Source organism: Crotalus tigris, unplaced genomic scaffold, assembly GCF_016545835.1.
Source record: "Crotalus tigris isolate CLP2741 ecotype Arizona unplaced genomic scaffold, ASM1654583v1 scf7180000018862.1388955, whole genome shotgun sequence".
Classification (NCBI taxonomy): Eukaryota; Metazoa; Chordata; class Lepidosauria; order Squamata; family Viperidae; genus Crotalus; species Crotalus tigris.
This window is the reverse complement of record NW_024097242.1, coordinates 374413-383884: the sequence shown is the minus strand read 5'-3', so window position 1 is coordinate 383884 and position 9472 is coordinate 374413. Positions and strand designations below refer to the sequence as shown.

Sequence of the window (9472 nt, the reverse complement as noted above, 5' to 3'; positions counted from 1 at the left end):
AGTATCTGGGAAGGAGCTAATTTTGATTTTTCAAATATATATCAATAAAGATAGCTGATAGATAAGAGGTATCAAGTCATTATTAACTCCTGGGAACTGGATGGACAAAACCATCCTGTTTTCTTGGCAACATTTTTGGGAAATTGCTACTGCCTTCTTCCTATGACCTTGAGTAACACTAAATTAGCTGCATTTAATTAGTCTTAAATTTGAGCAGGTTACAGAGATTTGAATTTTGCCTTATTGAAAGGTTTTAACTTAGGTTTTCAGCTAGTTTCTTAAGACTACAATAATAAAGTAGCTGATCCCAGGGCTTTTTTTTTTAGTATATTAAATTCAGGTGTTACCTAGAAGTATCTCAAGTCTTCCTCTTTAAAGGGATTTCCCAACATTATAATCTGAATCAATGTATTTATTATGAGAAATTGTATTTGAAGAAAGAGTTCTTTGCTGCTGTCTTTGCAAATGGTCTTCATATTTCTGTAGCTGAGACCAAAATCCTGCATTAGGCTCTGCCGTTGGCCTGGCATTCTTCACAATCTATAAGGTAGGGGGGAAAGCACATTGCATTGTTCATAAGGACTTTTCCTCCCAAACCCTTTGTGCTAAAATTATAAAAAACATAGCATGCAATTATTATAGGAAAATGTTACAGTTCAGTGGTAGAACAAATATTTTGCATATAAAAGGTCCAAGGTCCCATCCCAATCATTTCTAATGAAAAGAATAAAATTGCAGTGAGAGGGAAGATGCCACCACACCTAAGATCTATTACTAACCAGTGCAAACAATGCTAAGGCAGAAAGAGAAGAAGTGAAATAAGGCAAATTTCTGGTTGTTGTTTTTCCCAATAGCTCTGGCAGGGCTAGGGAAATTAGAAGGCAGTTTGCTAGATCAACTTATTTTTTGTTGGGAGGGTGTTACTTCCCTCCTCATTTCCTCCTTTTGTCATTTTCTTTCTTTCTTTCTTTCTGGTGGAAGTCAATTACCAAGGGTTACAGAGGCATAATCAGTGGATTTGGAGGTGAAGGTAGATTTGAATTGGATAAACTCAACATTTAGATGCTTAGCCTTCTGTGACTTAGTGAACTGCAATTTGCAAAAAAGAAAAATATTAAATTGTGTTAGGCAAAGAAGCAGGAATTCATACTCACCATTTATGAATTGGATTGTATAAAATAAAGGTAATGAAATGCTTTCAAGAAATACTAAGGAAAATACATATACCCCCAACATTGAAGGCTGCACTAATTCTGGAGTCAGACATTATTATTAAAGGAAGTTGGAAATTTGATTCAAGCATCAACATCTCTCATATCCACACATTTCTTTTTTCACATTGTTGCTCAGACAAGTTTTAGAAACAACACAAAAACTGGACTCTGATAGCAGACGATAACTTTGAATCTCAGGATGGGGGAAAATGAATTATTTTGCTCTTTATCCAATAAAAATATGGAAATATGACGTTTCTCAGAAATGAGCTTGCAAGTAAAAGCATAGAAAGGCTATTTCTGAAATGTCTGGCATTAACAAAGTATTACAGTACATAACTGTTGAAGTACAAACTTTCATCAATTAAGCTGACAAATTTCATTTTATGGATATTTTTCACTTCAAATCAGATTGGAGTTAATCAGATTTTAAGCTAATCAGAGATTTAAATTAGCTATTGACATAATACAGTGGTATTCTGGCATTTTCATTAAGTTCCTTTATAAAACAAAATGCTGAATCATTGTTACTGAGATGGCCAATGTATTCTATCCAGTTAAATATTTAAGTATTTCATACACCACCAAAGTAGAAGTCCATTTAATCAGATACAGTAGTAATTTTTATTTTCAGCATGCTCACAGTACCTCAAAGGCATCCTTCAGCCTGAGCTTTTGATGCTTCATCAAGTAAGCGGTGCAGATAGTTGCAGATCTGCTGCGACCATTTTTACAGTACACTAAGCACTTCCCACCTCTTTGAATGATGTCTTCTATGGCATCACTGCAATGCTCAAAGTATTTATACAGGTCCTCCGAAGGATCATCAAAGACAGGGATTCTCAGCAATTGGCCTTGCTGAAAGCTTGGGAAGGGCTGTTGTCTGGAGACATTGATACAGAACGTGATTCTCTCTTGGCTGAGGAGACTCTCACAGCAGGCTGACCTAGAATTGCTAACGAATAAAGAATCAGTGACCTTGCAGAGGGACATTTGGTGGTGAATGACAGTATCACAGCAAAAGAAGTGTGCTGAAGATTTCTTGGGGAGGAGCTGAGAAGAACTGGAAATAGGGATACCCAAAATTAGCATAAGGGTAGATTAACTGGATCCCTTGTTCTGCAGCCATCTGTGCACGGTGCTATATTTATTCTGCTGGCAGCCTCAAGGATTATATTACAGACTGTTTCACCCTTCTCTAAAATTGCAGCAGATTGATTTGAGCCTGAACATAGCCTTATAGAATAATAATAGTATTAACCTGCAGCATTAACCTGGAAACAAAAGACCCTCTCTAGATTGTGTACTAATTGAGAAGAAAATAAACTAGAATGAATAAAGAACATATACTTTCTGGAGAGCAGAAGAAATGGATGTTTCTCAGAACCAGGAAATAGCACTCTTACAGGAGTCTGGAACTAAGAGAAGGACTGAAGCAGGCTGAGGATTTTTGCCCTTTGGCAAAGTTATAAACCCATCCTGATTTTTTTTGTAGACTCCCTTGGGGATGATTGGGTAGTCATAGTGCTTCTGTTACCACATGTTCAAAACAAAAACCCATTCAGAGATGAGCCATCAACTATTGTATTACTTTTGGGTAGAAAGCATGTATTTCCATCTCTAGAGTCAAGCAAATTGTTCAAAGAAGCAGCGGTAATAGACCTAGAATGATTGAATCAAACTTTAGAAAATAGTTGGATAAAAAGAAGAACAAATCAATAATATTACAATTACAGTTATGTGAGAGGGCAAGAGAAAAGAGTCTCAGAAACTGGCACATTACAATATATGGTTGGTGGAACGTAAAATATTCTTTAGAGAGAGATCGAGATCTATTCTATATGTTTGTATTGCTGGATTCTCAAGTTGCTATTGAATATTCGGAGACCCCTCAGTGTTAAAATCCAATGGGCATTTCCAAGTATTTGGGCAAGTACGGGTACCGGTAGTTGTCATGCCTCTGTCCGAGCCTGACTCTGAGGAAGCCATGGAGTTCCCTGTTGAGGCCCAGGAAGGGGTGTCTGTGGCTTCAGAGGACTGTGGGGAGGAGCAGGTTGAGGCAGGCCAGGGCCCTTCAGGTTTGGAACAAGGAAGGCAGAGTTCAGGCGAGGAGCAAGGCCCCTCTCCGCCTGATCCTAGAGCAAGGAGAGCAGAGAAGAGGGAACAACGGAGGCAGGCTCACTTGCTCTGGAGGAGAGCGTCCCGCCCCACTCCACAAGGTACACCTGGGGAGTAGGATTTAAGGAGATGCTGTGGGGTGGGGCATTTGCTGGGAACAAACGTGAAATCTTGAGATAGTGTGCTCTTGTAACCTGGACACTTTGTATTCTGGACCAGTTTGCTTCCTGCTGATCTCTCCTTGAAGTCTGCAGTTCTCAGTTCACAGGCAAGCTGGGAGTTAAAAGGATTATACGTTTGCTTGTTATCTGTCTTGCTTAAGAACAGTGTAAACTTCCCTGGCTGTTTTGTTTGAACTCGTGCCAGCATATGTGGGGGCTGTTGGGTAAACATTGGCAGTGATTAAAAAGACTATTGCTCTGGCCAGCTGATTGCTTTGCCTCTGTTCAGGGCCCTGGGTCATTACATTAGTCCTTGACTTACAGCCACAATTGAACCCAGAATTTATGTTGCTAAGTGAGACATTTATTGAGTTTTGCCCCATTTTACAACTTTTCTTTCCACCATTAAGTGAATCGCTTAATATTCAGTTCAGGTCACTTCAGTCTAGCTTCAGATTAATAAATAGAAGCAATAAGACTCCTCAAGGCTACAGGGGTAGCATAAGCTATGTTTATAGCATAAGCATGCTGCAAGATCACACTAACACAACAAAGCAGCTGATACAGTGCTGGATAAGAGTGATCTTGACCATAATATCAATGTGTCAACATTTATCAAACTCAAGCTAATATGTTGAAAACTTTATAATCACTAGAAAAATGATTATATAATGCAGGGCTTTTTTTCTCATAGAACACCCAGAACAGAGTTCTGGCACCTTCTTTGGATGGAACCTTGTAGGATAGGCAAGGCGGGTTGTATGATGTGAGTTCCAGCACTTTTTTTTTTTTTTATAGAAAAAAACCACTGATTCTAACACCTGGTGTATGGAATCCTGTACTTATCCAAAACAGCTAGATAGTGACACAGCAATTTCAGAACTAAACTATAAGTATTTACCAGGCAGGACAAGCAAAGGATGATCTGCAGCTAAGTAAACAGGCTCAGTTACAGTGGCAATGAGTGTAATATTGGAAGATCTGAAATATCAGATTAGGTAGAGATTGTCATAAAGAAAATCTATGTAGTCACTTGAAATAAAAAATGACCTGATGGCACATAATCAATAATTAACTTTACCAATCCACAAAGGAACCATTTAGTACAAGGTAAAAAGAAGTCCTTTTGTGTCACTTGATGTTACAGAATGGTGGATATTTCTTCTTCAGCTTCTTCACTTGTCAGAAAGTGCATAACGAAGAAACCAATTAATACACACATGGATATCTAAATTATATTGGATATTTTTATAGCTACTTCACTTATTTTCAAATCAACCCATAAGATTCCCACAAATTTTTACATTAAAAATAGAATTCTAAATAATTTTAAATTCATACGATTAATAAGGCAGCATTTGAAAAATATTAAGATCAGCAAGAAAATAAAACAATCTTGATGTAAAATCATTCCAAAATTCTCTGTTCTCTATGGCCTACAACCAGCTCAGCAGAGACTGATAAAAGCTGAGAAGTATGGAAATCGTTGGATTGACTCCACACGAGTACATCAAGATCCAGAGACACTCTGAACAAATAGGGCTCTCTGTTGACTTCTGTTCTTTGCGATTGTGGTGATATGCAGACAACAACACATATGTGTACCTGCCCTTTGTGTCCCAATTAGTGTACATGACAGAATGCAATTAATGTTGCTAGTTTCAGGGCAAGATTTAATTTGTACATATTTTAATCTTGTATTTTATATTGTAAATTTTATGTCGTATAGTATGCCTTATTTTAATTGTGATGCTTTTGACATGAATAAATGAACAAACATTCCAAAGTTGGTACTTTGGAAGAGTAGTTGTGCACATTCTCTCAATGATTTCTCCAAAGGTAATTTTTGTGCAAACAGCATAAATCAGATACCAGGCATGTGAATATATGGGAAAACAAACAGTATATGTAACAAGTTTGCAGTATGTTATCAAACATAAAGAAAACCAACAGGTTAGGAAAACACATGTGGCAATTAAATGGAGACTCAGTTTGAAGAAATGGCACAAAACTACATACACACATCTACTAAAATTGCCAGTGTCCTTTCCCTGTTTAGGGAAAGAACTAAGATCCACTCCCACAACCAATGAGTTAGGAGAGGATTAAGGCCAGTAGGCAACAAAGCCCAGTACATCCATGTTCAAAACAAAACTGATTCCTTCCCATACTAGGAGCATCACGACTGTACTTTTCTTATAGCTATCTACCATTGGAAGAATGTACATCAAATATATCAAATACATCAAATCCTGTCAAAATATAGTTTTTTTAAGTCAGGGAACACAAAATGAATTCTGTTTGGGCATTACATAATGGAGACTAGATTAAGTATTATCTTCTCTTATATGGAATGTGTAGGAATAATAGGTTATAAATATCTGACATAGGTTATAAATATCTGAAATATAAAAATTAAGGGTCAGAACATTTTCAAGACGTTTTTATAGCTCCGGATAAAAACCTTCCTTGGAAATAGTTTTCACTGGATTTTCTAATCAAGCAAAAAACAGGAATGTACACATTGATACACAACTTTACTATGTGGGAAATTAAACTGAGATCTACCATGAATTAAGCCTGTGAGAGATGCAATGAAAGTAGTCCAGTTCAGAAGATCAAGTGCCAATATTGGATCTCAAAAACATAGCTTCATGGTTCAGTTGGAAGCTTGCTAATATGGACAAATCAGAATCTTGCTCTGAATGATGTATTCAAAATAGAAACAATTACCACTTAGCTCATAAGGTTTATGCGAGCTTGAAAGATTAAAATGATTTTGTCAAACAAAAATGTGAGTGCTAATCAAGTACAACTCCACAATGTGTATTGCAAGCTACATAAATGTGTTACCCATCACTAATACAACACAATATATTGCAAACAAAATGGTTGAATCCATAATTTTATTGCAAGGGAGTTTTATTTGCAAAACCATGATATTTGAAAAATATGTTTCTGTCTCAGGGGAAATAAAATTCTATATAAAATTCATGAACAAAATATTTGATACAAATATTCATAAAAGGGTCATAGTGAAAACCCTGATATCATTGCCCTAGCCTCTTATCCCACAAGGCAGTCAGTAATTAAAGGATACTAGGCATGAAAAATGTTTGGAGGATAAAGACCATTCATTTTGTACCTGGAATATTTATTAAGGTAGTTCAATATATTAAATAAGACATGAACCGATGGAGCACTTTTAAAAATTAAAATAAGTTGCTACAAATCTCTAGAGAAGGAGAAAGAAAAAAAATTCCCCAATGTTTTTCCCAAAGCAAGAAAAGCTTCAGGGAAAAAAGGCATTCAGTTCTGTTACTAGCCAAAAACTTCCCAGTGATTTGGAGTGAACTATGAGAAAGACTTGATGGCACATCATCATCATCATTAAAGAAAGATCAAAAATTCTTTTTCCTGCACCGCAAGAGGTCCTGTATGCATCTGCATGTGTCACCTACATAATGTAGTTGAGTCGGGAGGGCGGGGGGGGACTAAAGCAGAGAACCCCACTTTCCACACTCCTGAGCACACTTAAAGCTAAAAGTGCAGAAACCTCTGCATACCTAGAGAAGGCTCATTTCCTTCCCAGGCTAGGTTCTGAAATAACAACAGCCCTATAAGTACCATACTCTTCACTAGATTTTCAGTTAGTATTCCTTTGTGGAATGGGAAGGTTTTCATGAAGGTATTTCATGCTCCCTTGCTCAGAAAAGTCAGAAACAATGTGGTTGTCTCCACGTAGCAGCCACTTAGTCGTCAAGAGCCCCTCAATTCCCACTGGCCCACGGGCATGGATCCGTGATGTGCTGATGCCCACCTCAGCACCTGAGGAGGAAAGATAGAACAAAAATGGATTTAAAAAGAGAGAAACAGAACAGGGGGGAAAAACTTTGTAATGTTACAGGCCATGTTATCCAGATCATGTTTTCCCTCATTTTAAAATCTTGCCAGCATGTACTCATTTCTATCTTTTGACTTGTCAGATTGTTCTCTCCTTCTTAAGTGTTCCTCCTTACTCGTGTTACCAGGGTTCCTTTTCTAACACAGTGCTAAATGAAAAGCAGCTAAATATTTTCAGCCAGTAATTTATATCTGGTATATTTCTATTAAAATTACATTCTCATGCTAAACACCTACATATTTTCATCTACAGCTCTTTATCATTCATGTCATACTCTGATTATTACAGGCTACTGTTGACAGTTGCTTCTTGATTATGCACTGGTTCAATTACATCTTTCCCACAATACTTCCTGAACAGGGCATTGTAGCAACTTCCTATACTGATTTTAAGTACTCTGCTCCTTGCATAACCTCCACCTCATCAAGATTCTTCCTGCATTTTGGCTTAATACTAAAATATCCCAAAGCTTTTCAAGGCAGTTTAACAAATCCCCTTAGAATATCAAATGTCAGAAAGAAAAGTTTATTGTACTTGAAATACAGATAGATTTAACCTCAAGATAACATTTTGCCTTACCCAGCCCAAAGCGATAGCCATCTGAGAAGCGGGTGCTGGCATTCCAGAACACACACGCACTATCCAGGTGCTGTAGGAATAACTCTGCTGTTTTCTCTGAAGATGACCAAGGGAAAAATAATCATTTTTATTGAACAACCTGTTTCGTAATAGCATTATGTTGCTGTGGGCAATTCTAATTCAGCAAAAATCCCTTCTTTAAACTTGTTCTATGTGTTGTATCTATTTTTTTTTTCATTAATGTGATGCTAAGATAGCTTGCACTATGCTTGCAACTAAGGAACAGACATTTTGTTGTAGATGATTATCTTTCTGAAAATAGAACCTGCAACAAAATGTTCCAATGTTCCTATCCTGGATGAAGGCCAGACAGCTATGCCTTCTTTCAGGATTTCTCACCCAAATATCTGTGGCTGCACTAAATTCTCACTGAAGACATCCCTCTCTTCATGTGTCTCTTCTAAAAGTATTAAAAGTACTCAAAGTACCAGCTCCAAGCACTGCCGATCACTCCCAGTTTGTATGTGAATACATTGTTTTGGCCAAACCGAGGGATGCATCCCAAAGAATGATCATTCTGTCAGTGGAAGAAGCATGGAACAATGGGCACATGAAAGTTCTAGCAAAAGGGAGCAGCCTTGGAGAGAAATAATTAAAAACAAGTCACAGGGAGGCCTCTTTCAGATGTTACTCATGGGATAAGGATGCCACAACATATTCCATCTGTGCTTCTCTGGAAACATTAGGAAATGCCGGCCATTATCAAGGAAGGTGACAAGAGCATTTTTTCTTGGGAGCCTTGCTTACAGATCTGGGACTAGAAATTTAGAGAGGAAGCTGGTGTAGCCAGAGGCAATGGCAGAGGAGACTAGGAGGCGGGGGGCAAGTACACATTGTGGCATTATGATGCAAACTTTGCCCTTGCATAACTCTATATATGAGGTTGTGAGGGAAGTACAAAAGGACAGAGCTTGTTTTGTGATGTCATGATGGCATGATTAGGATTTGGTTGTGGCCCACATCTTCAAGTGCAAGGGAAGACAGGCAGACATTATGGGGAATTATCACCATCTTAAACAGGAACTTCAGAAGCAGCCTTTGCACCAACTGATGCCACCCTGAAACCCTCACACAGACACATGCATTTTAATGCACCAGAGGAGTCGATTTTGCCACTAACCATTCTCTGTGATGATTACATCTGTGTGGGAGCTCCCATATTTATGAATGTGCTCAATAGCATCTTGTACACTGTCCACCACTTCAATGCAGCATTCCAGGTCTCCATATTCTGTGCGAAGTGATTTCACTTCTGAAGGGCTAAACGTCAGATAGGAGGCAAATTTGGGCCCAGCATGTACCTTGACCTAATGAAAGACAAATACACTTTACTGCACATTCTTTTTCTAAGCACTTTCTGTGCAAAACATTTTGGCTATGTACATAACCCAATTCACACATTATACAATCACTTGCCTAATCATGATTGGTGAAGT

The 9472-nt window shown here is 37.9% G+C and overlaps 2 protein-coding genes across 13 annotated transcripts in view; both read right to left on the bottom strand.

Annotated features, from left to right (window-relative positions):
- Positions 1-120: 120 nt before the first annotated feature.
- On the bottom strand, positions 121-2938 carry DUSP28 (dual specificity phosphatase 28). Of its 2 annotated transcripts, none has more exons than XM_039357055.1 (2): positions 1863-2653; positions 121-540 (listed from the first exon to the last, which is right to left on the bottom strand). In XM_039357055.1, exons 1-2 carry the CDS (start codon positions 2304-2306, stop codon positions 373-375), a joined length of 612 nt encoding a protein of 203 aa, XP_039212989.1. In that variant the 5' UTR covers positions 2307-2653; the 3' UTR covers positions 121-372. The 2 variants fall into 2 exon arrangements, with proteins under 2 accessions (XP_039212989.1, XP_039212990.1); XM_039357056.1 differs by lacking the exon at positions 121-540 and adding an exon at positions 548-1089 and having other exon boundaries at positions 1863-2938.
- A 3444-nt stretch (positions 2939-6382) lies between these two features.
- The window catches only part of ALDH18A1 (aldehyde dehydrogenase 18 family member A1), a 29317-nt gene continuing 26227 nt past the window's right edge, over positions 6383-9472 (bottom strand). For all 11 annotated transcript variants that reach the window (XM_039357000.1, XM_039357004.1, XM_039356999.1 and 8 more), the window contains 3 exons: positions 9157-9343; positions 7977-8072; positions 6383-7321 (listed from right to left, as the gene is read on the bottom strand). In XM_039357000.1, coding sequence (XP_039212934.1) covers positions 7140-7321; positions 7977-8072; positions 9157-9343 — 465 coding nt within the window. In that variant the 3' untranslated portion in view covers positions 6383-7139. The remainder of the gene's footprint in view (positions 7322-7976; positions 8073-9156; positions 9344-9472) is intronic.